The sequence below is a fragment of the Frieseomelitta varia genome, unplaced genomic scaffold (assembly GCF_011392965.1).
Source record: "Frieseomelitta varia isolate USP_RPSP 00005682 unplaced genomic scaffold, Fvar_1.2 scaffold_580, whole genome shotgun sequence".
NCBI lineage: Eukaryota > Metazoa > Arthropoda > Insecta > Hymenoptera > Apidae > Frieseomelitta > Frieseomelitta varia.
In genome coordinates, this window is record NW_025110346.1 from 249,627 (window position 1) to 275,160 (window position 25,534).

Consider the following 25,534-nt stretch of genomic DNA (forward strand, 5'->3'; position numbering starts at 1 on the left):
TTCGTAAATGCATAAAAATTCGCAGTCTGATAATAATTATGCGTTAACGGTTTTCTAAATTCGAAAAATTTCCATAGAAAAGACTTGAGGTGAATTATATAAAAATAAATTCCAAGAAATCTGCTCAAGATCTAAATCTATAGTTTGAAATTGTTTATAATACATATGGAACTACTGTTAATTCTATAGTAATAGAAATGACACTACAAGGATGACAGAAAAACGTGACTGATATAAATTTGGGAAAAACATGACTTTAATATATTCAATTCATGAGATTATGATTACAATATTAAACACTAGAAATACATAGAAGAGCATAACAACATAGCAGTTTTGTTGATTTTTTATTTCTCAAGCGTAAAGTCTTCCAAAAACACATAAGTTTTTCGTAAATTACCAAAAATGTATCTTCATTTTTAAAAAGTGTATTATAGTATAAAATTAATCTAACAACCAAATAAGAATGAAATAAAAATTATATTAGAGTTTAGAAAATCATTCCGCAAATTATTGATCTTTTTCGCGTTGGCAGTATTAAAATTCTAACAGTTTTACTGATTCGTAATACGAATTGATAGCGATAGTGATTGTAAGATGTTCATTAATCTTATCGTAGATCGTCGTCACGGTCGATCGTAACTTGATTTTTTATTGTTTTTATTCTTCAGAAGCAAGCTTATTTTCCTTGGAAACGAACTTCTAAGAAAATAAAATGTTAAAAAGTTCCGCCGAAAACACACACGCAATAATATATTCGTAATACAATTCGCAAATATTTTTACGCTGAATATCCAAATCTATCTATTCAGCTCGAATAAAACTAGTCAGCCACAAAAACAAAACGTACTACAATATTTTACAATCTCGATTTGGAGGGTTAACGAAACGCAGGGTTACTATTAATTTATAGAAACACAGGAAGTCTCGAGGAAATGAGAGAAGACAAGCTTAACTCTGTTCCATTTATTCCCAAATTAGTTTACATATCTACACGTGGCTCTGTTTCATAGAGCCGCGATCAGATTCGCTTTCATCGTCAATGCAATCGGTACTTTCTCTCAATAGGCGAGGAAATTAGACTTTGCTGTGGCGTTTGATCCATTTACGGTAGTAAGCGACGTCGGTGTAAACCCCTGGATAATGCGGTGTCCCGCACCCTTTCCCCCAAGAGACGATCCCTACGAGTTTGCCACCGACGACCAACGGACCACCTGAGTCACCCTGGCACGAGTCTTTGCCCCCCTTCTCAACTCCCGCGCAAATTTCCCCCTTAGGTAACCCACCGTGGTCGTGGTAAGATTTCTTGCACGAGCCTGTCGAGACCATGGGAACCGTAACCTTGTGGAGAGTTTCCGGGTGGCCGGTTTTCGTGGTACCCCAACCGGTGACCAGCGCGTGTTTGCCGTTGAGGGACGAGGATTTTCCATTAAACAATGGCACCGGTTTCCTCGATTTGTCGAGCTTGAACGAGCCCTTGATACGAAGCAGCGCGATGTCGTTCTTAGGCACGCCATTGGTCCTCGAGTAGGATTTGTGCCTGATCACTTTCTTCACTTGATGCAGCGAACCACCGCTGTGGACGGTGGTCGAACCTGCGCGTATCCGGTATTTGTTGGCGTTTGCGGGTGTGGCGCAGTGTCCAGCTGTTAGGACCCAGTACTTAGAGATTATGCTACCACCGCAGAAGTGGCGGCCGTTCTCTTGCATGCTCACTTGATACGGTGCTGCGTAGATGGTGGTTGCTTCCCCGCCTATGATGCGACCGTCCATTCGCTCGATCTCGTAGTCCACCGTCCCGTTTGCGTTCCCCGTCTCGTTTATAATTGGCTCGTCTTCGCCTTCGTCTTCGTCTCCGTCTTCGTCTTCGTCTTCGTCTTCGTCTTCGTTTTCATCTTCGTCTTCGTCTCCATCTTCGTCTCCATTTCCGTCTTCGTTTTCGTCTTCGTCCGAAAGACTAGTCTCTGTCTCGTTTATGACGTCCTCTGTCTGGTTTACCAAGTCCTCCGACTGGTTTATGGGGCTCCCTGAAACACGAGTTTATTTTATTTCAGTACAGTTTGAAATTCCTTGCTTTCCGTCGTAAAATTTTCTCTTATGTCGTGGGAATCTCACCTCCGTGATTTTTTATACAGTTAATCGAAACGCGAAAGTATAATATATTTTGTACGCTCTCGTGTTCGATTAACTTTGCAAAAAGTTACGAAGGAAGAATCTCTTTGTCCATTTAGAATAGTTTCTTGCTGCTTCTATTTTAAATAGTCCATTTTATTTTCTATTTTAATCTAAACCTAAATAAAAATATACTTATATACGTAATTTTTATAATAGTGAAGAAGCTATAATAAAAATCAAGAAAAGTATATAGAGTTTAAGACTAGTTCAGAACACAGCAATAAAATCAATTTTGTGGTATTATTTTGCCAAACATTTTTTTAATGACGCCTCTTAAATTAATTTAAAATAAAACGTCTTATTCGAAATATTTTTGGTATCGTGTACTAAATAATAATATATAGTATTTTATATACTAAATAATAATAAATAATAACAATTTATTATATGAATTATTATTGTACTTAGAATACTAGTTATATAAATTATATAATACCATACAATAATGCTAATAAGTAATAATAAGTAATATTCATTTCAACGTTGATAACAAATTTCACAGCGTCTTCTTACCGAATTGAGTTGTCTGAGTTATCTTAAGTGAGTTACATGAGTTATCTTAATTGAGTTAATCTGAGTTATCTTAACAAACAGTCGGAAAAAATAATCGTCTCGCTGCTTATTAAGATGTCAATACATGACTTTGCAAACAATTCATTTGTTTTATAATGAAAATTCCAAATGGCTTAACCTCTTGCGCTGGAATGACATGCCACGCACGTCGAGAATTTTTTGTTGCAAAATTGTAACATGTTCTCAGTTTTAACTATATTTAAGTAAAGACAACATAGGCAAAACAAATAATAAATTTATTACACCTCAATAATTTCTATCCAGCGATATCATACCGACGAGTTCAAAAAAGAAAGCGACGAATTATTGTGTACGGTTTGGTCACTCGTTATGGTCCGCAATCAGTTGCCCAGCGCAAGTGGTTAAAAGTTCACTGTTGAGCGTGTACGCCCCCACGAAAGAACGTGTTAACAAACATAGTAACCTAGCAAATCTTCACCAAATAAAATAAATCGTATCAATACGACACGTAGGGAGCGACATTTTTCACCGGATGCAACAAGCATTTTCACAGGAATATTTATTGAAAAACTTACCAGCCGCGAAAGCGACGAGAGCGAGAAGGAAGATGAATTTAAACATCTTGAAAGTTAATTTCACTTTCGTCAGTGGACGACACACTGTGATTGCGTGATCTATCTGTCTGTTTTTATAGTAAAGATCTATTGTTGTTAATAAAAATATCGTGAAATCAATCTGAGATAGTCCCCTCGACACGATGAGCTTATCGCGAATTAACTTTTTCCCGCCCGATATTAGCATTAGGTTTTGCGTTGCAGAGGAGATAAAGAGACGCGTACTTAAACTATTTATCGTTGAGGTTTAATCTAGTTTTTCTTTCTTTTCTTTTTTCTGAGAGAGAGAGAGAGAGCTATCGATCAGTTTCGACGGTGAGGCCGCTCAATTATTTATTATGTGTCGTCTCAGTCTTTTCGTTTCGATTCCGATTCCTCCCTTCGCTTCTCCGTTCGTTTTCAATCCGTCGAAATCTGAAGATCTTGCCAGTATTCGCTCAAGTGGGGATAAAAATTATCTACCTTTATTTATGCATTTATTTCGACTCGAGTAATCTTAACTTTTTCACGATCGTTCCTGATCTCGATTATGCTTTTAATTAATTTTTTTTAATTAATCTCTCGTGTCTCTTTTTAATCGACAACATCGCGGAAGAAAAAGTTGCGCGTATGTGACAAAAGTTCTTTTGCATTCGCATTGACAGTGACGCAAAAAAAAAAAAAAAAGAAAAGAAAAGACGTAATTTAAAACAGAGAAAAACGGAAGTTTAAGGTCCGACAGATTTGATCGACGCGTAAAGTTTCACAAGTCGAGAAATTATATACGTTCCTTGTTCGTTTCTCCTCTGCATCAGCTTCGAACCTCTCCCTTCTACGCAAGTATCGTACAATGTTGATGAATATGGAGGGGGTCGATATAGTTCAATCGATAGTGGGGAATTGGAACGTGCGGAGAAGGAGTAACTCTTTCGAGGCGTCTTTAATATAATATATCGTATACATGGAGTATTCGTTGAACGAAAATCAAGCGAATTTAATATTTCATCTTCCTGGTACTACTGCGTTCGTTTCTGATACTTCGAACGATGTACGGCCGGATATATACAGGGTGATTCACAGAGTGCACACCTGAAATAACTTTTAAATTACGTCTAGTCTAATGAAAAATTGTTTAATCAACCAAAGTTAGGTATGATTCTAAGAGAGGCAAAATATGGCGTGTCAATTCTCTGTGAGTTTCAACATTTCCAGAGTTACCCTTACTTTTTTTTTATCATACCAAGTAATAAAGTAATAATTCCAAGTAAAAAAAGTATCAAGCCACATTGGTCCTAAATCTAATGGTTAAGGAGATATTTTGCCACGATTTGTTTCGAAAAAATATACAGAAAAATGAACATAAAACATAATAAAAAAACATAAATATAATAAAAATAAATATAATAAAATAAATATAATAAAAAATAAATATAATAAAAAATAAATATAATAAAAAATAAATATAATAAAAAATAAATATAAAAATAAAAATAAAGATGACCTTGGAAATTTCGAAACCCTTCAACACACACACACACAAAAAATCGATACGCCATATTTCACCTTCCCTAAAACCATACAACAATTTTTCACTAGACGCGTAATTTAAAAGTTATTTCAGGTATGAATCACCCTGTATGATCGAAAGATGGAACTATAACGATTCGATAGTTGACACGGGATTTAGGAATTCCACAAAGTGGAAGATGTCGAAGTTTTAACCATGGTGATGAGCATTACGGGTGGTGAACGAAATGCGTGGCATCGCGAAGGTTTCCTAAGTCGAACGGAGCTTAAACTAGCGACAACTTTCGTCGAGGTGGCTACTTCTTTTCGTTTCGAACTACTTCTTTCCCGCAATGGGAAATCGTGACATCGTTACCTAATTCTTCGTTTCCTTAAGTTTCCATTCCCCCCCGGGCGATCCTTAATTAGAATGTAATTTAAATACAGGGTGAAATTTAATTAGAATGTATAATTTGGAGTTGTTCGCGGAGCTCGGTAATCTGCATGAGTCCTGGCTCATTAAAAATTAAACAGCGAAATAACGTTACCGTTATTCAGCAGCCATAAAAGTGTCAACTCGCGCGACAAAAGCCCGCGGTGTGCACGCTGTGTCAATGCGTTTTCAACGCGTTTTTATCCGTACCGGAATTTCGATTTGGATTTTGACAAATATTTCAACGAGATTTTCCTCTCTCCTTTGTTCGCCCATCCAGCGCTTTTCTGCGTAATCCCCGTCCCGAGGACGAAGATGGTACCAGTATTTCACGTCGGAGACGATCGCGAAAATATGCTTTCTCTCTCTCTCTTTTTCTCCCTACGTTTCTCAGTAAGCTCGCTGACATTTTTACATTTTTCACGAGAAACGAGCGTCGCTTTTCCATCCGAGGGGATGAGACTCTGCAAGTGATGTATAAATAATAAATGTCCTCTGGCGTATTAGGCCGGAGCGTAATCTCGCCGTGTTCTTCACTCGCTTCATCCTTTTGATAGCATTACGAGACTCGATTATTTTTCTCGAGTAGCGAATAGTTTAAACTCTCTTTCTCGGAAGATCTCGAAACTACGGTACGTTTCGATCGAAGTTGGATTATAGTGTGATATAACTTTTACCCTGTAAATATTATAAAATCACGTACCTGATGTTAACGTTTACGCTTTTCGCCCCGCGATTTGTTAATTTTCGTCCGTCAAATGGTCAAACCTCTTGCGCTGGAATGACGTGTCATGCACATCGAGAATAATTTGGCCCAAAATTGCAATATTTTCTCAGTTTTAAGTATATTGAAATATACTTAAAAACCCAGGCAAAACGAATAATAAATTTATTACTTCTTAGTAATTTCTATCCAGTGATATACCGCTAAATTCGAAAAGAAGACGATTTATTGTATACGGTTTGGTCACTCGTTATGGTCCGCGAACCAGTTACCAGCGCAAGATGTTAAAGTTTAATTTCAAATCGATTTGTTCCATAATTTTCTCAACTTTAACTATATTGATATATAACCCAGACAAAGCAGATAATAAATTTATTACTTCTTAGTAATTTTTATTCAGTGATATACCGCTGAATTCGAAAAGAAGATGATTTATTGTATACGGTTTGGTCACTCGTTATGATCCGCGAACCAGTTACTAGCGCAAGAGGTTAAAGTTTAATTTCAAGTCGATTTGTTCCATGATTTTCTCAGTTTTAACTATATTGAGATATAACCCAGACAAAGCAGATAATAAATTTATTACTTCTTAGTAATTTTTATCCAGTGATATACCGATGAATTCGAAAAGAAGACGATTTATTGTATACGGTTTGGTCACTCGTGATGGTCCGCGAACCAGTTACCAGCGCGAGAGGTTAAAGTTTAATTTCAAGTCGATTTGTTCCATGATTTTCTCAGTTTTAGCTATATTGAAATATAACCCAGACAGAGCAGATAATAAATTTATCACTTCTTAGTAATTTTTATTCAGTGATATACCGATGAATTTAAAAAGAAGAGGATTTATTGTATACGGTTTGGTCACTCGTTATGGTCCGCGAACCAGTTACTAGCGCAAGAGGTTAAAGTTTAATTTCAAGTCGATTTGTTCCATGATTTTCTCAATTTTAACTATATTGAAATATAACCCAGACAAAGCACATAATAAATTTATTACTTCTTAGTAATTTTTATTCAGTGATATACTGATGAATTTAAAAAGAAGAGGATTTATTGTATTCGGTTTGGTCACTCGTTACGGTCCGCGAATCAGTTACCAGCGCGAGAGGTTAAACATTCGAATCGTCAAAACTCAATCGGTAATTAAAATTTCCACAGTCGTTCCGTCTTAAATAAAAATTACGAGATAATCCTGCGTCTAAAGCCACTGGTTGGAGGGCTTTGATTAGCGCGTTCGTTTTCCATTAATTACGAAATTAATTGGACGATGTTGCTACCTGCATCCGCAATTTCCCGACGGATCGCACGACTAGATTGTCGAACGAAGATCGCTAACATCGACACGAGCATTCCGAAACCTTCTGGGAATTTTGTATGAATGCCTGCATGTTATTGATTTATTCGAGACATTGGGAATGAAAGATAATTGAATTAATCATGCAAAAAAGTGGAAGGATTTTGTTATTATTTATATAGGATATAAATTCGGAATTTAGATAATTTAATAATTAAATCGTTATACTCTATACTAGATGGAAGAGTCTATTAATCGTGAAAAACACCAATTTGCATAATTTGCACGAACATCGTTGCATATTTGCATTCGCCATCGTCTATTTATTATAGCGCTGGACTATTTTAGACAGCGAATTACTCAGTTTGCTGAGTATCGGGGTTAGTTCACTTTCGCTCCTAATGCCTCATTTTTTCCAGACTTTCCTCTCAAAGAGTTCCAGTTTAGCATTTTGCGTTAATACTATGCGGAGCTGTCGGCGACTGACTAAGGTATAAAAATTCGCAGCAGAGGAATCGAGATACACGGGGCCAGGGAAAAAATTTCTAATGTGATCAAGGGCCACGAGCTTCAATTTTATTAAGCATTTTACAAAAAATCACTCGGGTCACTAAAAATATACTGTTATAAATTCATAGGATTTCTATTATTAGGAAATATTAGGTAGTCTAGCGTTAACTTTGTCGAGAAATATATCATTTTACGTACACAATTTTACAACACAAGTTTTTCTTTCTTTTTCGCGAAAAGAAGATACTGCTGCGAATAACTGCGAGAGTTGCGCCAATCTGGTCTCAAAATACTAAATATTTAGGCAGATACAAAGATTGGATTCTATTCCAAGAAATGGGTCGTCGTTTCCGTGGCGTAGGCAATACACGGGCAAAAACTGTTAATCACAACGATCGGCCAGATCGTCAGAATTGTTAGTTATTATTAGCAACATTGTGTCCCGAATTCTCTCTGCCAGTTGGACTTTCTCTTCAGTTCGAAATTTCAATTCTCAAACTCTCTCGTGCATATTTTGACTTGATTGTTTTCTTTTTCTTTTCATTTTAACCTTTGAACGAGTCAATCTTTCTGATCTCTCAGTCTTCGTTCACGACGAGAAGCAAATTCAAGTTCATCGAGCGATACGTTCTCGTCGTGACGAAGCGAGGAGCATAAAACGAAAAATAAAAGTCTCTTCCTCGTCGCTTGACAGTCTAATAATGAGAGAAAATGTGTCTTGTCGTGCCGCTTCGTGGTGTAGACAAATCGTCACGTCTAAGATTATGCTTGCACCTTTATGACGCGTCGCTCTTTGTGGACCAATGATGCGATCCGTGGTCCAATAATAGCCGCCGCTTCTACAGCTATTGCAATTACAATTTCGAATAAACAACGTTCGAACGAATGGCTATATCTTTGAACGAGTGTATAACTATAATTTGCACGATTATTTCGTCTCATTTGTCGGTAGAACTTTCTTTCCATTAACCTGGAAACGTTGCTGTAAGAACGTTGATTCAGCGATATAAATGTTTGAATTAATCTTGAACGATACTGTGCTCCTTGTCTCCTGTGCGTTGCTCGTCATGAGTTCAAGCCACTTCGTCAACTATTCAGGATTCTATGTACACGAGATTCTTTGAAGCAGGCAATTCAGTTAGAAATAAACTGCCTGCGTTTCTTTCGCTGAAGAATGTATTTTCCATCACTCGGCCTGACATTTGTTCGGCCTTTTTCGCAAACGAAATGGAGAGTCGGAGTCAAAGGAGCCGCGATCGTATCGTGTAACGTGTTCTCGAAACTCTTTGCCAACTAACTTTGATCAACTTTTTCCTATCAATCCCAAAATATTAATCCTGCACGTGTACGCGATTCTCGCTGATTAATCGCGTCCTCTGAATCCCGATTGATTGTTGCGCTTTGTGCGGCATTTGTAAATATTTCGATACTTATAAATAATAGCGGATTATCATTCGTCATTCGAGAGAATGTTTCAAATAAAACTTGTCCCGTTTCGAGGAGATATTTTAACATTGTGTAACATAATTAATTTATTAATGCAAAAAGATAGCGAAACCGATGTGTTTGCGTTCACATTGTTCTCGTTTCTCGTGCAATAAGTTTTATAAAATTGAATTTAAAATATCTCCTGATATTCGACATACGTGCCTTTTCACATGGAACTATAATCATCAAACTATATGAAAAAAAAAATGTATTTGATTTTATTTGATCCCCTTGCGACTGGCAACGCGGTTTGCGCGGACCATAACGAGTGACCGAGCCGTATGCAATAATTCGTCGCTTTCTTTTCCTTTTCAACTCGTCGGTATGAATATCACCGGATAGAAATGATTAAGAGGATTAATAAACTTGTTTGTTTTGCCTGGGTTACATTTAAATATACTTGAAACTGAGAAAGTGTGGCAATTTGGGACAAAAAAGTTCTCGACGTGCGACGTGGCAAATGTTACCGAGATTCCGTGGAATTGACCTAAATCTAATCTAGAAAAATTCGATGGTTGTCGTTGTTCCAAACAATTTTCTTCTTTTTTTTTTTTTCGAATAATGAACAATCGCGGTGATGAATTGAAAAACGAGACACCCCGTATGCGTAGTAACATGTGTGTCATTCCTACGAAGAAGGAGAATGACCCGAGTTGGGTTTTCTGACAAGCGTATCGCTTCTTTTCATGGCTATTACGCGCACCGCGACACGTGAAACGACGGGATGAATAGAATTTCCGCAGGATTAACGGGGAAGTTTGTATCGGGTTTTTAAAGCTGCTCGTTTGAAAGTTAAGCCAGCCGCCGTTAGGAGAGCGCTTGTATAGAAAATACGCTGGAGCAACAATCAACGGGGGGTAAGGCACGGATTTCTCTCCCCTCCCGTAGCGCTCGCCCCGATTGTGAGAAAAGTTTTATCGAAAGCTGTCAGAGGCTTGCCAGTGACGAGTCAGGCCATTCTACCGAGTTTCCGGCCTATCAAAGACAGAGTTGGATCCCGTTTCCACTTGTCGAACGCGCGCTCGTTCGCAATCGGGACGCGAATAAAATTAGCGTCGCCAGGGAGACGAAAATTTCGCCGAGCCAACGGAACTTGACAAATAAAACTTCCATTTGGAGATTCGGCGATTGTCACGGACACGTTTCCGGTGTAAATGCCTTCAGTAGCAGAGAATCGACAAGAGGGTCGATTCTCTCTCAGAGAGTAAATCGAACGAAACATTTCCTTACTTTTTTCGTCCGTTTCGTTGGAATGAAATTTGAGAATTTGCTGAATAACAACGAACTCGTTGGCTACGTGTGAAAATAAATATAGAGAAAAATATAGAAAAATAAAAAAATAAAAGATATAGAAAATAAATGAGAGTGTAAAATAAAATTTCCTTTGAAACGTGGAGTCATCTTCCATTTATTTTCACACGCAGAGTATAATCTCTGCTCGGTTTTCTCGTCTTCGGTTATTTTTTTCATTTCTTACGTGCGGAATCGCGTCTCGTTGTCGATTGTAACCATCATTACCGGGGTCATCCTGTACGTGAGATTGCGAACGGAAGAGTGGTGGGATCGGGTCCGAAGGGAGACGAAAGAAAGGAGGAAAAGTCTTGGTCAGCCGGTGTTCTTCCGAGGTAAGAGAAGAGGAAAAGGAAGTAAGTCGGACACGGTATTACGGCGTGACCTCGGCTGACCCGAAATGAAAGCCAATGGGAGGATGGTAGCGAGCCTGAGTCTCTGTCTACACTGTGTGACGTCAGAGGGTGGGAAAAGCGGTAGAGTGGGAGGGAGGGAGAAGGCTGCTGCGTATAACGGTATCGAAGACTGACCGACCCCATTTACCACCGCTTTTAGTTCCCACTTTGGCCCAGGAGTATTAGCCTCCATGATTCCCGTGAAGGGATATACAGAGAAATACTTCGAAGCTTTTAGATTCGAGAGCTTCCCGTGCAAATAAATCGACGTATTATCCTTAGTTTCACCGTCACCGCCGATTGACCGTAACTCACACGGTTTTATTGTTCTTACCCTCTCGAAGAAGCGAGAAAGAGTTTTCACTCGTTTTCACTCGCGAGGGAATGAAATTTTGAAGAAGTTTCGTCCGGGCGAGAATGCCCAAATGTTCTCTACAACTCTCTAACAACAAATATAGACGAAGCTTTAGCGAACGTACGACAAAATCGTTTATTTCTCTGTACAATCGCCAAGATCAAATTCTGTCAAATCGCCACACGTCGTTTCAATTAAAGCCAGGTGTTGAGGAAACGTCAGGAGGCACGTTTCACGTTTGAAGTTTGTTTTTTTTTCTTTTTAATTTATTCTTAGATCAGCTCGCGAAGGTATAATCGTCAGATTCGTTGTCAACAAAGATATCAAACGAGGAATAGGTCAGGAATCGTCATCAGGGGAGAGAGCATTTCGGTTGCTCGCGAAATTAGACACCGCTGTGCTGTCTGATCCATTGGCGATAGTGGGCGACCTCGGTGTAAACTCCTGGATAATTCGGAACCGCGCATCCCTTTCCCCAGGAGACGACTCCTACGAGGTTGCCATCGACGACGAACGGACCACCTGAATCACCCTGGCAGGAGTCTTTGCCACCGTTCGTAAACCCGGCGCAAATTTCACCGTCAGGTATCCAACCGACGCTGCGATAGGCCTGCCTGCACGATTCCATCGAGACTATGGGAACCGAAACCTTGCGAAGGACTCGAGGTATGTTCGAACTCGACTCCTGGGTGGTACCCCAGCCGGTGACCAATCCGTATTTGCCAACCAGCGATGAAACACCTGCCTGATTCAACGACACTGCTCTCCTGGAGCTGTCGAGTTGCAGCGGCTCCGCCAGACGAAACAGAGCGATGTCGTTCACCGGGATGCCCCTGTTTCCGTAGTTTTCGTGCCTGATTATTTGTTCGACTCGGTGCAGCGAGCCGCCGTCGTTGACGTTGGTCGAGCCTGCGTGCACTTGGTACTGGTTGCTGGAATACGTGGAACAATGTGCGGCGGTTACAACCCAGTTCCTGGCGATTATGCTACCACCGCAGATGTGTCGGCCAGAGACTCGCAAGCTCACTTGATACGGTACTGCGTAGATGTTGGTTTCTTCGCCACCTACGATGCGACCGTCCATTCGCTGAATCAGGTCGTTCACTGTCTGGTTTATGGGGGTTCCTGAAAGACGGAGATTTCGTTTGAAAATATTCTCTTTTTTTCTGTCATTTGTGTTGATATCGTGAGATAACTTCGCGTTAACCTCTTGTGCCACGCACGTCGAAAGAATTTTTCGTCCCAAAATTGCGACATTTCCTCAGTTTTAAGTATATTTACAAGTAAAACAAAAATAGGCACCGAACAAAATAACAAATTTATTACTTCTCGGCGAATTGTTGTATACGGTTTGGTCACTCGTTATGATCCGCAATCAGTTTGCCAGCGCAATTACGACCTACTTCCGACACGATATTATAAAGTTACACGAAAGGGGAAGAAAGTCTCTTTATCTCTCTGGAATTTGCAGCTTGTCGCTCGTTTGCGCTTATGTTATATTAACTTTGTAAATTATCACGCAAGATTTGACAATAACAGCTTCCTGCTGTTTCTATCCTCAGTAAAATTTGTTGAAGTTTCTCATCAGACGCAGCGAGTAATATCTTAGCAATATTTATAGCCGACAATGCGCCATTGTAACTCTCGCGGAAATGTTCAAAAAACTTACCAGCCGCTAGGGCGACGAGGGCGAGAAGGACGATCAGCTTGTGCATCTTGAAAGTTAGTTCCACTTTCAACGATGACAGAACGTGTTGTGTGGATTTCAGAACCGGTATCGCCGGTTTTTATAGTTGAAATCAGTGGCGTTAATAGATCTATCGTGCAATTACGAAACTAATCTGAGATTGTCCTCTTGAGTCGTTCGCCGATCAGCTTATCACGAATCGATTCTTCGTCTGATATTAATAGATTCTGCGTTGCAGAGGAGATAAAGGGACACGCACTTAACGACCATTTATCGACGGGTTTTAATCTAGATTTTCGAGTGCTCTATCGATCAATACCGGACGCCGATGAGGCCGCTCAATTATTACGCGCACGTGTCACTAACCGAGCCGAAAAACGTCAGTCTCGGTATTTCCGTTTCAATTCGGACTCCTCTCGTCGCCGCTCCATTCATTTTCAATCTGTCGAAATCTGCCGATCAACCTGACGATCTTATTCCGCTCTAGTAATTTTTAGCTTATTCGTGTCTATCATCGATCGATTTCATTTGTGCATTAATCGCGTCGGCATGTGCTTGTGCGAGAGGATATTAGAAGAAATATACTTTGCAGCTATTACATTTCGAAGCTTTGGAAAAATGAATAAACAAACGAATCGATTATCATTATTTTCAATAACCATCGATACTCGAGTTTCGAAATTGACGTTGAAATTCGCGTAAATGAAGTGAAATGCATGTTCAGTAAAACGAGATGTATTTTGGTACGAAATACTCGAATGAGCGAATAATCCGGTGGACTCGAGATAGTGTAAGAGTAGATGGTAAAAAAGGAAAATAATATTATTATTTTAAGTAATATTGTTAATATTTAATATTATTATTAAATATTATTATATTATAATGTATAATATATAATTATAATTTAATATTTTTAAACAATATTATTAATATTAATATTATTATTTTAAGTAATATTATTAATATTAATATTATTATTTTAAATAATAGTATTTAAAAGAAAAATAATATTACTATTTTAAATAATATTATTAATATTTAATAGTTAGTTCTGTGATTAATGGTTGTGTCATTACCTACGTGATCAATATTCTCGATATCAATATTCTCAAACGTCGAGATAAAAGAAAACACTTTGTGTTACCCTAAAAGGATAGCTTTGAGATTAATTTGCTCGACAATTTAACATAGCGCAAAATTTTATAACACATACTTCTTTCCTCAACGTTTTCCTCAACTGGCAAAGCTGTTTATTTCATACATACACGTAACTTATTCACGAGAATTTCCTATAAATATTTTCTCAACGTTCACCTTAGGCTAACAAACACTATGCTACGCACAGTACTTGGCAATAGGTATTTGCCAATCGTAAAAGTAAAATTGCCGAAGCCTCCTCGTAAACGATGGACCAGGTTGCCCGTCGAACGCGAACACCGATTTTCCCGTTTCGATTCGAGGCTGTTCAAAAATACCCAATTTGTGTGTAAACAATCGGGCGACGATGGAGAATTAAAATTCCCCGATGCAAAATCAGTGCCGTTTGTTTCGCTTAATTATCAAATAGCCGGTACGCTCGTGCCAAGTGTTGGTCGGGATCGGCGCGAGTCTCCGTGTGTTGTGTCGAGTTATTTTAGGAATGTACGAAGGACACTCGGCTAAATCACGAAAATACTATTCTCTAGGTCAAGGCTGTCGATTTAATATGCATTTCGTTCACTTATAATAACTGTAAATTTCAACGTTATCGCGTGGCGAGATTTTCTTTGGGGGGGGAGGGGGTTGAAAAAGCGGCGCGCGACTCTAAACCGGGACGTGGTAAATCGTCTAAACATTGTCTCGTTAAAAAAAAAATGTACGTTATTGCTCGTAAAACGGCGAAACGTAGTTTTCGTCGTGGCGGAATTGTTATTTCTGCGATCGTAACCTTCTTTCACCGGGGTGGGGGAGGAAACTAAGGGAAAATGTTTCTGAAAACACTCACGTTGATAACTTGAGTAATTTAGAAAAAAAATTTAAAGACACCACGTTCTTGTAAAAGTTCTAGGTATTTAATTTCGAATATATAGTTACATTTAACCTCTTACCACGCAGGAACTTTTTTGCTCCAAAATTGTAATGTTCCCTGAGTTTGTAAGTATATTTAAGTAAAGACAAAACAGGCAGAACATAAATAATAAATTTATTGCCTCTCGATAATTTCTGTCCAGCGATATCGTACCGACAGGTTCAAAAAGAAAGCGACAAATCGTTGTATACGGTTCGGTCACTCGTTATGGTCCGCAATCAATTGCCAGCGCAAGTTAATTTCTCTCGTTGTGTGTGTAAAATGAGAATTATTTAGAAATAAATCCTTTTCGCCCGATCATTTAATTATTAATTTTTCATCAGACAATATTCTCAAATACAAACATAACGATTACTTTAAAATTGAAATTATTCGCACGTGGTGCGCGAAAAATAATCGAAAACGTTCCGAACTTTTCAAAAAGCGTCGTAGAAATTTTTCAACGTGCCACCTTCCCCACGGTTGTTAATTTATTAATTAATCGATGATTTAACTCCCTTGGTTTCAGCGTTGAAATTTCTGACGGTCCAACCGTCTTTCGTGCAATTTGCTTGCAGGCTGCGCTATCGTTGCGCGTTAATCGATGTTTTGCACGTGAACGGGGAACACGCTTGGGACTATAATCAGAATTATAATACGCCCGCTTCGTATAATAATACTATCGCTTTGATTACCAATTGCACCAATAATTGCGTAACAATGTCGGTATCTCTTGAGTGCGTGAATGTCTCCATTCTTCCGATTAAAAGCGGAACAAAACAGATAGCGTAACGTTATTACCGAAATATTGATGAAACACCTCTTGCAATTTAGGTTTAATCAAAAAATTAATTAGAGAGACGTTGAGCGATAAGCGCGACGTTGTTCGACGCAATTACAAAACGGTGGCGTGTGTGAACATTCGTTTTCATTTGTTACGATCGTATTACGCGTAATCTTCATTTGAAACAATATCGTGAAACGAACTCGAAGATACTCGATATCGATGATAGTAGAAAAAAAAAAAATGTAAGTTGACGTTATATTACGTATATATGTTCGGTTTGTCGAAATTTTACGAATTACAAAGTCAATTCACAGTGGTTCATCCAGAGTATTCGAATGTTTGTGGAAAATCTTTTACGCGTGTCGTGTTCGTAAACGTTTTGGAAAACGTTCATTAGTATTGCAACGAAATCCGATTATCGCGACCACGCTGGTGAAATTCGATAAAAATTTTGAGATGTACATATTTCACAAATTATTCATAAACTTTAATTTTTGAAGACTCATCGACTTATCGCGTTTCGGCTGATTGATCGTGTCGCGTGCTAATTTTCTTTATTAAATATATATTTGCAGTTAATATCCCGTAGTTTAAAACCACATTTCTCAAACCGATGTAAAATTTATAACGTATGATGATAACAACGAAAGATTTCTGCTCGGAAAGGCATGAAAATCGGTTGATATCAGATCGTTGTGAAACCATAATTCTTGAATGCTTTATCGTCGGACGAGTAATAAAAATATGTTACATATCCATCTTGAGTGAGCTTTAAACGAGCCGAATCGATTTACGTCCACTTACACAGGGGTTTTGTATTTATTATAAGATTGATAGTCTACTTAGATGAACGAGGACGTAATTTAATATAAAAAAAAGTGATAAAGACAAGCTCGAGGGAAATCGTTTGAAACGATCAAGGATTAAGTTTGAAATTTGCGTACATGTGTACCAGTAAAGAACCGCGGATTTCGAGTTAGGGTTTTTACGTGCAATACTTCAATCGCATCAGTATTTTCGCATTTGAATGTGGTGGGTTTTTCAGAAGCATTTCCTCGACAGGATCAATTGGAATATCTTTTGCGATACGTTCCTTTTTTTTTTTTTTCATTCAATATTCTCAATGTAGAGTGATACAGCGTGTGACAAGGATACGATCACTCCAAATTTTATTTAATTCAGTTTTTTTCAAATTTTAAATTTTAAATTTCAAATTTTTTACATTTTAATTCATTTCTTCCAGCCAAAATTTCACACATCATTCCAGATCAAATTTTTCACAATACAGACGATATAGTTGATCATCCCAAATTTTATTTAATTTAGTTTTCTTCTTTTAATTTTAATTCATTTCTTCCAGCCCAGATTTCATTTCATTCAGCTTGTAGTTATCACACGAGAGACAAAGACTTGAAAGTATTTGTAACGTTCTGAAATAAACGAGATATATTCTCAGATCAAATTTTTCACAATACAGACGATACAGTTGATCATTCCAAATTTCATTTAATTTAGTTTTCTTCTTTTAATTTTAATTCATTTCTTCCAGCCCAAATTTCATTTCATTCAGCTTGTAGTTATCACACGAGAGACAAAGACTTGAAAGTATTTGTAACGTTCTGAAATAAACGAGATATATTCTCAGATCAAATTTTTCACAATACAGACGATACAGTTGATCATTCCAAATTTCATTTAATTTAGTTTTCTTCTTTTAATTTTAATTCATTTCTTCCAGCCCAAATTTCATTTCATTCAGCTTGTAGTTATCACACGAGAGACAAAGACTTGAAAGTATTTGTAACGTTCTGAAATAAACGAGATATATTCTCAGATCAAATTTTTCACAATACAGACGATACAGTTGATCATTCCAAATTTCATTTAATTTAGTTTTCTTCTTTTAATTTTAATTCATTTCTTCCAGCCCAGATTTCATTTCATTCAGCTTGTATTTATCACACGGGACAAAAAAAGTTGTTCTAAGACAAATATATAGAAATATATTCTCAGAATATGCAGATAGTTAAATTTTGGAGTAAGCTCTTTCCCACCGAGTGCAGACGAAATTCATGCGAGTAACTCCGCCAATTCGGAAAATTTCAGCACGGAGCAAACAGAACGGTTAGATAACGACTGTTCCGTGCTTCGTTTGCACAATGTTTGCAATAAAACGAAGATGTCCTACATATTACACGTATGCGATATGCATGCTGGCGCATACATGTAATTGCCCTAGTTTACAGAAATACAATATAAGATTTAAGACGAGGGGAGAGAGAGAGAGAGAGAGAGAAAGAGATAGAGAGCAGAAAACTACGTAGACAATTATGTGGATAATGGAACGTGTCTGTGGCTAATAGTGTCGTCTCGTGATGTCTGCTTTTTAACAGGATAGTCATTTTCAAAGAAGCATAAAATAGGGGACTAGGGCTTCTTCAAGTGGGTTATTAGCCCCATTTCCCTTCCTGCTCTTACTTCCTCTCTATCGTACTGAATTCGCACTCGCACACGATATCAAAGTTTCGCCTTTCGTTTCTTCTGTCATTAAGGTTGATATACATAGAGGCGTTATAGCGGCCTTATGGTCGATGTAACGACGTCGTAAAATCGACTGGTAATAAAAGTTCGTGAATTTCGTAATCGGAATACCGCGCCGAGTATTTCCCATCTCTGCCCAATATCTTTTTAACCGTAAGAACGAGTTATCGAAGTGATTGTGAACAAAATTTAAAAGCCAACACGGACGATGAAAATATTTACGGAGTAATAAGGTTTGTTATTTCTTACTTACGGTTCTCGTTTATTAATTTCAGTAATAATTATTTCATTAGTTTAGCCTCTTGCGCTGGAGCGACGTGTCACGCACGTCGGGAACTTTTTGTTCCCAAAATTGCCACATTTTCTCCGTTTCAAGTATGATTAAATGTAACCCAGGCAAAACAAATGATAAGTTTTTATTACTTCTTAATCATTTCTGTCCAGTGACGTCACACCGACGAGGTCGAAAGAGAAAGAAAGCGACGAATTATTGTGTACGGTTCGGTCACTCGTAATCAATTGCCAGCGCAATTAACGCTGACATTTAAAAGATTAACACGAAATAGAGATATAGCCGGATACAAAATATTTTTTGAGAAAAATTCATAACACCCGTACGACAGGTGTGCAACGCCATCTTTAAATAAGTTCAAACTGAAATTTAAGAGACTGGATATAGTCCTGAAACGAGGTCGAAAGAGAAACTTGAATGAAAGGAGCGTTTTAAAATTATTTTTCTATAAAAAAAAAAAGAAGGTGTAAATCTGATCTCATCGCGATCAATCGATTAGAAAAAAAAAAAGAAGGAGAAACTGACGTAAATGCTCGCATGCGTGCGGAATACGTATAACCCTAGCTGCAGTTAGATCAATTAGCGACCCCGCTTAACGCTTTGCTTTACGACCTCCCTATATCGTTTCCACCCAGTGCACATTTAGTTGAATGTTCTCTCTGTTCAGAAAACCTTGGCCTACCTGCAGTTAGATCGTACGCTGTGATCGTACATTGACCAGAAAGCGTTATTAGAAGTCGGCTGGAGTGATCGACGATGCGTAGACGGAAAAGTCGTTGGAAAAATACGTCTCCAGTTTAGGCTGATTGAAAATGCCTGTGCGAGCTAGTCCGACTGGCACGGGAAGATACTACTGTGTCACGGCCTCGTCGAAGGTCAGGCCATTACCTACGCTCGAACCTTTCACCTATTTCGCCGATTTTACCGAACGTTTTTCCTTTTGTTTCCGTTTGTTTCCTGATACCGCGGCAAATTTGTAATACAACCGCTCACCATCCTGGCCATAAATTCTCAGATCTTGAAATTTATCATACCAATCTCTCGCTGATCTACTACTGATCTTTCGTATCAAGCAATTAATTCAAATTATCAGGAGAACGAAATTTCTGGAGGAAGATATAGGATTGTTCAAATTATTCGTAAGAGTCATAGTTGATTGTTAGTATGTTTCCACCACCACACTTTCTGCCCCAAGAGTGACAAATTTAAGTCTATAATGCAAGAAATATCCCGAGAAATTTTTTTCCAAATTTCCAACGCGAAGAAACACATAAAATCGAACATGGATGAAGAGATGTGTTTAATTTTATTATAACAAATTAATTGTTAGAATTGTTTCGACCATCACACTTTCTGCCCTGAAAGTGACAAATTTGAGTCTATGATGTGAGAAATTTTTTTCAAATTTCCAACGCAAAAAAAAAAAAAAAAAAAGAAAATACATAAAATCGAACGTCCGATCAAACGTAAATAAAGAGATGTTTAATTTTATTATAACAAATTAACGAGGTTATTGCTATTGCGTCATCGAGCACACGGATTTCATTTCATTTCAAATTTCCAATTATACAACGTCGAATCGTTATTCCGAATAAATTTATGAATGAATAACCGAGGCGAAGCGTGAAAAAAAAAACGAGAATAACGTCCGAGGTACGTACAAGAATATCTCGAAGGGAGACTCGATGTCTCTTCGTTACGATATCGGTTCGTACAATCGAGTGGGCACTTGTTGTCAGGGATGGAAGGTCCTCTCGATAAAATACACGCGGAAGAACGAGCCTTAAGTACAACACGAAGGTCCAACGGTCCATAAATTACGAAGTGTTTCAACCTTCGGTCCCTTATACAGCAAAGTATCTCCCTTCTGCTCTTCACGTTTGAATTCTGGTTTAATTAAAGCGACGGCGAAGAAAATAACGCGGTGTCGCGTCCTTTTATCCATTAATGGACCAAAGTTGCATTAACCGCGGCATTTTACTTGCAATTTCTTTTCCGACGATTTACATTCGCGGTGCAAAAAGAAGGGATTTAAACTTTTTTAAACTGGATTTCATTTGTGAAATTTCGAATATTTTATCCGCGGCGAGTTACTTTCTTTTTCAAATTATACAGACACTCTTTGTACTTTCGTTTCCCTTTTTTTTTTTTTGCGGGCTTTTTGCAACATATCTAACTTTCGCAATTTGGCGAAACAATTTAATTAATTTACGTTTCTTCAATAATATCGCGCGAAAATGAGAATCAAGCGTCAAGGATATAACATTGAATTCACGCTCTCCGCGAATGAACGTTATTTTATTGATACAAATACGTGATATACACAAGATAAAAGCTCGAATAAAAAGAGCGAAAGATTATCGATTTCTGATTATCGGGAACCGATTAAATTAAATTTCATTAGGCCTTTGGAATTGTCACGTCGCTAATGTCGCAATTATAGAATTTATTGATCGATCGGTTGTCTGTGGCGGCTCCAATACGCGACACGTTTGATAAAATTTCAATAAAAGCTCACGTATAAGTCGATCTCGATGAAATCTCATGATCTCAAGAGCCTCTTTCCCGTGTATTTGATGCTTCCCTCGATATCGTAATTCAAACCTATCACGTCGATAACGGAGACGTTGATATTCAGTCAAAATAAATAAATTATGTCTGGCAGGTGTTACGAAACCTTGTCAAATCTGTTGCATTCCGATTGCGATTTACTATCCGGATCTTACTTATGCAGCGTTAAATAAAAGGAAAAAATAATCCTTTCCACGAATAACGATCACTTTTTACGTTCAAAGTTCGTTCTCGTTTTAATGAGTTTGAGCAAAAGAAAAAGATCTTTGAATCAACCTCTTGCGCTGGAATGACATGATATTCTCAGTTTTAACTGTATTGAAATATAACTCAGGCAAAGCAAATAATAAATTTATTATTTCTTAGCAATTTTTATTCAGTGATATACCGAATTCGAAAAGAAGACGATTTATTGTATACGGTTTGGTCACTCGTTATGGTCCGCGAACCAGTTACTAGCGCAAGAGGTTAAAGTTTAATTTCAAGTCGACTTGTGTTCCATGATTTTCTCAGTTTTAACTATATTGAAATATAATTCAGACAAAGCAGATAATAAATTTATTACTTCTTAGTAATTTTTATCCAATGATATACCGATGAATTCGAAAAAAAAAGACGATTTATTGTATACGGTTTGGTCACTCGTTACGGTCCGCGAACCAGTTACCAGCGCAAGAGATTAAAGTTTAATTTCAAGTCGACTTGTTCCATGATTTTCTCAGTTTTAACTATATTGAAATATAATCCAGACAAAGCAGATAATAAATTTATCACTTCTTAGTAATTTTTATCCAGTGATATAGCGATGAATTGAAAAAAAAGGCGATTTATTGTATACGGTTTGGTCACTCGTTATGGTCCGCGAACCAGTTACCAGCGCAAGAGATTAAAGTTTAATTTCAAGTCGACTTGTTCCATGATTTTCTCAGTTTTAACTATATTGAAATATAATCCAGACAAAGCAGATAATAAATTTATCACTTCTTAGTAATTTTTATCCAGTGATATAGCGATGAATTGAAAAAAAAGGCGATTTATTGTATACGGTTTGGTCACTCGTTATGGTCCGCGAACCAGTTACCAGCGCAAGAGATTAAAGTTTAATTTCAAGTCGACTTGTTCCATGATTTTCTCAGTTTTAACTATATTGAAATATAATCCAGACAAAGCAGAGAATAAATTTATCACTTCTTAGTAATTTCTATCCAGTGATATAGCGATGAATTGAAAAAAAAGGCGATTTATTGTATACGGTTTTGTCACTCGTTACGGTCCGCAAACCAGTTACTAGCGCAAGAGGTTAAAGTCTTTAGGAAAATATTGAAACTTTTATTGGATCCCATTTGGATTTGGAAATTCCATTTGGACCATTTCCAGTCTGGTTATTTCCGTTTCCTTTTAATCTCGAGGAAGATACGACGGAATCGAATTTTCATTTTACAATATTACTTTACGGTTGTTCATCGATGTTTTGCTTAATTATCTTGAAATATTTAAAAACAGCGATCGTCGACGTTCGCTGTGGCAGTGAACGTGTCAAGAGTATTCCCACAACCGATAAAGAAACATGATAGATGCCTTTCTTCGAAACAGTCGATTTTTATGATAAATTACACAGAGAATGACCGCGTGCCGTTGGTTTCGAATATAATTACACCCTAAGCGATATTTTACGTGATTATTCATAATCACTGTATGCACGGAATATTGGTTTGAATCTTATCAGTTCTCCAGCGGTTTTTACTTACGTGGTTGAAGGTTGCAGTGAAAAAAGAAAAGAAGAGGAAAAAACGCGATCGTTGTGACACGTGAGCCGAAAGTCGGTTGAATTTCTTTTGCACAGTGACGCGTGCAGAATTTCGCAAAATAGAAGCAACTTGTGAAATAAAATTGTCGACTGACGATCGAATTAGATCGAATTAGATTGACGTCAGAATTAGATTGAATGTTTATTTATATTCGTACGCGTAACACGTAGATAGGTAGACGTATATTTATTCAAGGATCCCGGGGACAAACCTGTCGCATCATTTTCCAGAGGGATGATTCCCACTTTTAACTGGACCGAGAATTGCGTTTAGCATTCGTTATCGATCGCTGATTATGCCCTCAAATTGTATCGTTATATACGGAAAATTGTTCTCAGTGAGAAAAGTCAGTTACAGTCTTTTCTTTTCTTTACAAAGTGAAATATTTTTCATCTGCACTGAAGTTACTGCGAGATTTTTTTTTTTAGTATTAAATTAATAGAGATTACATCTGGGTCACATTTTGATCAGAATTGAGTTATAGTTATAGTATGATTGGCACACGTAGATTGCAATTTTAATTCCGTCAGAACTCGATCGTAAAATAGAAAGAAAGAAACGTCTGAAATTGAAATGTCTGAAATTTATAGAATAAAGTCGCAGCGTGATTTCAGAACGTAGTAAATGTAACATAAATCGTTGCTCGAGATTTATCAACACGATCTAAGTTACGTGTATCTTTTTTTTTTTAGTATATGATACTAAATAATGTAAAATATAAAATAATATATATATATATTATGATATAAATATAGAATAAAATAAAATAATATAATATAATATATATCATAATATAAGTATAATATAAAATAATATATATTGTAATATAAATATAGTATAATATAATATGATATATATTATAATATAAATATAATATAAAATATAATATAAAAATATAAATTTAGAATACTAGCTAATGCGTTTTATACGAAAAAGAACTTTCCTGCATCCGATAATACAATATTGCGATCGTTGTTTGCCGATTATGATGCATTTTTTAGCAGGGTTTAGTCACGAGCAGGCTAATCGTATAAAGAATTACGACAGCTCAACGCCACTGATATAGGAACTGTAATTGATCAGAAAGTAATCGAGAAAGTTGGTGCAAGTTCTTCCATGCAATCGAGGTGAACTATGCATGGAAGTTAATAGAGGTAAGTCGAGCAATGGGCAATAAGCGAGTGCATAGACAAACTCGTACGTTCTAAAATTATCTAAATAGAATGTCTTTCGCGACAGAAAGAAAAGAAAAAAGTGGTCTAGCGAGTGTATGGTTGCTACATAGGGAACAACGTCAAGAAGGGAGGTCAGTGGATCTTACAGATAGGGGAAGCTACGTACGCTAGGGTCAAACAGGTGTGATCTTTCTCACGACGAAGTTACTCCTTGCATTCGGCTTGATCAATGTCGTAGATCACGTTTCCAATTTTTCCATAATACTTAAGCTAGATATCCAAATGTTCGTTGTATAATTAATGTTACCAACGTTGCAAATAAAAATGTCGAGACTAATAGAACTGTATGAAATAAATTTCTACGTTTCAAGTATCTCGAATTTAAATTTAGTGGAATTAATATGGTAATTTATGGCGATGTCAAGAATTGAAAATAATTGTCTGACAATATTCGCGGCGATGTGAATTTCGAGATTTTGATTAAAATTACGTTCAAATGGAATTTAAGCAAAGTATGCCCTATTGTCTTCGTACTATACTTCGACGTACTTCGTATGGTCGAAAGACACTTGCTTAGTTTTCATACATTATTTCTGAAATGTTACGACGCGATTAAATTTCGTCTCTAGAAACCGGTATAATAGAGAATTATGTGCTTGTGCTAATAAAAGTGAAATTTGTGTTTATGTGAAACTTGGTAGAACTATTTTCTTGCTTGGTAAGACCTTTTGCGTTCAGATCCTTTGATAAGAAGTTAAAGGCTGTGACTGAATCAAATTGAGGCGATCGTAAACTAACAGAAAGACTTCTGGCTAGATATTTTGATAGTAAGTCCGTGTGGTAGTGTACACAGTAAAATATATTATCCCCTCATCATTCATTCATTCCTTTAGTAAGTAGTTTTAAACCTGTAATCTAGGTATTTAGTAAATCTGTGTAGCAGTATGAGTAGCAGGATGCATTATCCCTTCTTTACTCATTCATTCCTTTAATAAGTAAATTCAAATCTGTTGATCTCGTACAGAGATAATAAATACCTGCAGTTTCCAATTATTAACACTTGATCGTATTCGAACGCTATCCTCATTCTCTCACTCGTCCCTCTAATAAATAATTTAAACTTATAATCTAGATATATTTGGATGGTAAATCTGTGTAACAGAATATTGTCCCTTCTTCGTTCCTTCGATAAATAATAACAAACTCATAATCCGTAAATCGAAAACAGTTTCTAATTACCAATCAGTTAATAAATGCAATTATTTCTAATTATTAATTCGTCATTCGCACACATTGATCGGATTCGGACGCTGTCACCACCGAAAT

The 25,534-nt window shown here is 37.2% G+C and overlaps 2 protein-coding genes across 15 annotated transcripts in view; one reads left to right on the forward strand and one right to left on the reverse strand.

Moving 5' to 3' along the window:
- Window positions 1–25,534, forward strand: part of LOC122534208 (glutamate-gated chloride channel alpha) — a 111,877-nt gene that overhangs the window by 8,931 nt on the left and 77,412 nt on the right. The gene's annotated exons all lie outside the window — the stretch shown is intronic.
- On the reverse strand, window positions 950–13,119 carry LOC122534214 (trypsin alpha-like). 4 transcript variants are annotated; one of them, XM_043664635.1, is made up of 3 exons: window positions 12,970–13,119; window positions 11,858–12,425; window positions 950–1,249 (listed from the first exon to the last, which is right to left on the reverse strand). In XM_043664635.1, the coding sequence occupies exons 1-3, from the start codon at window positions 13,013–13,015 to the stop codon at window positions 1,078–1,080; spliced, it is 786 nt and encodes a 261-aa protein (XP_043520570.1). In that variant the 5' UTR covers window positions 13,016–13,119; the 3' UTR covers window positions 950–1,077. The 4 variants fall into 4 exon arrangements, with proteins under 4 accessions (XP_043520570.1, XP_043520569.1, XP_043520572.1 ...); XM_043664634.1 differs by lacking the exon at window positions 11,858–12,425 and adding an exon at window positions 1,952–2,027 and having other exon boundaries at window positions 950–1,879; window positions 12,970–13,077; XM_043664637.1 differs by lacking the exons at window positions 11,858–12,425; window positions 12,970–13,119 and adding an exon at window positions 5,488–5,532 and having other exon boundaries at window positions 950–1,815.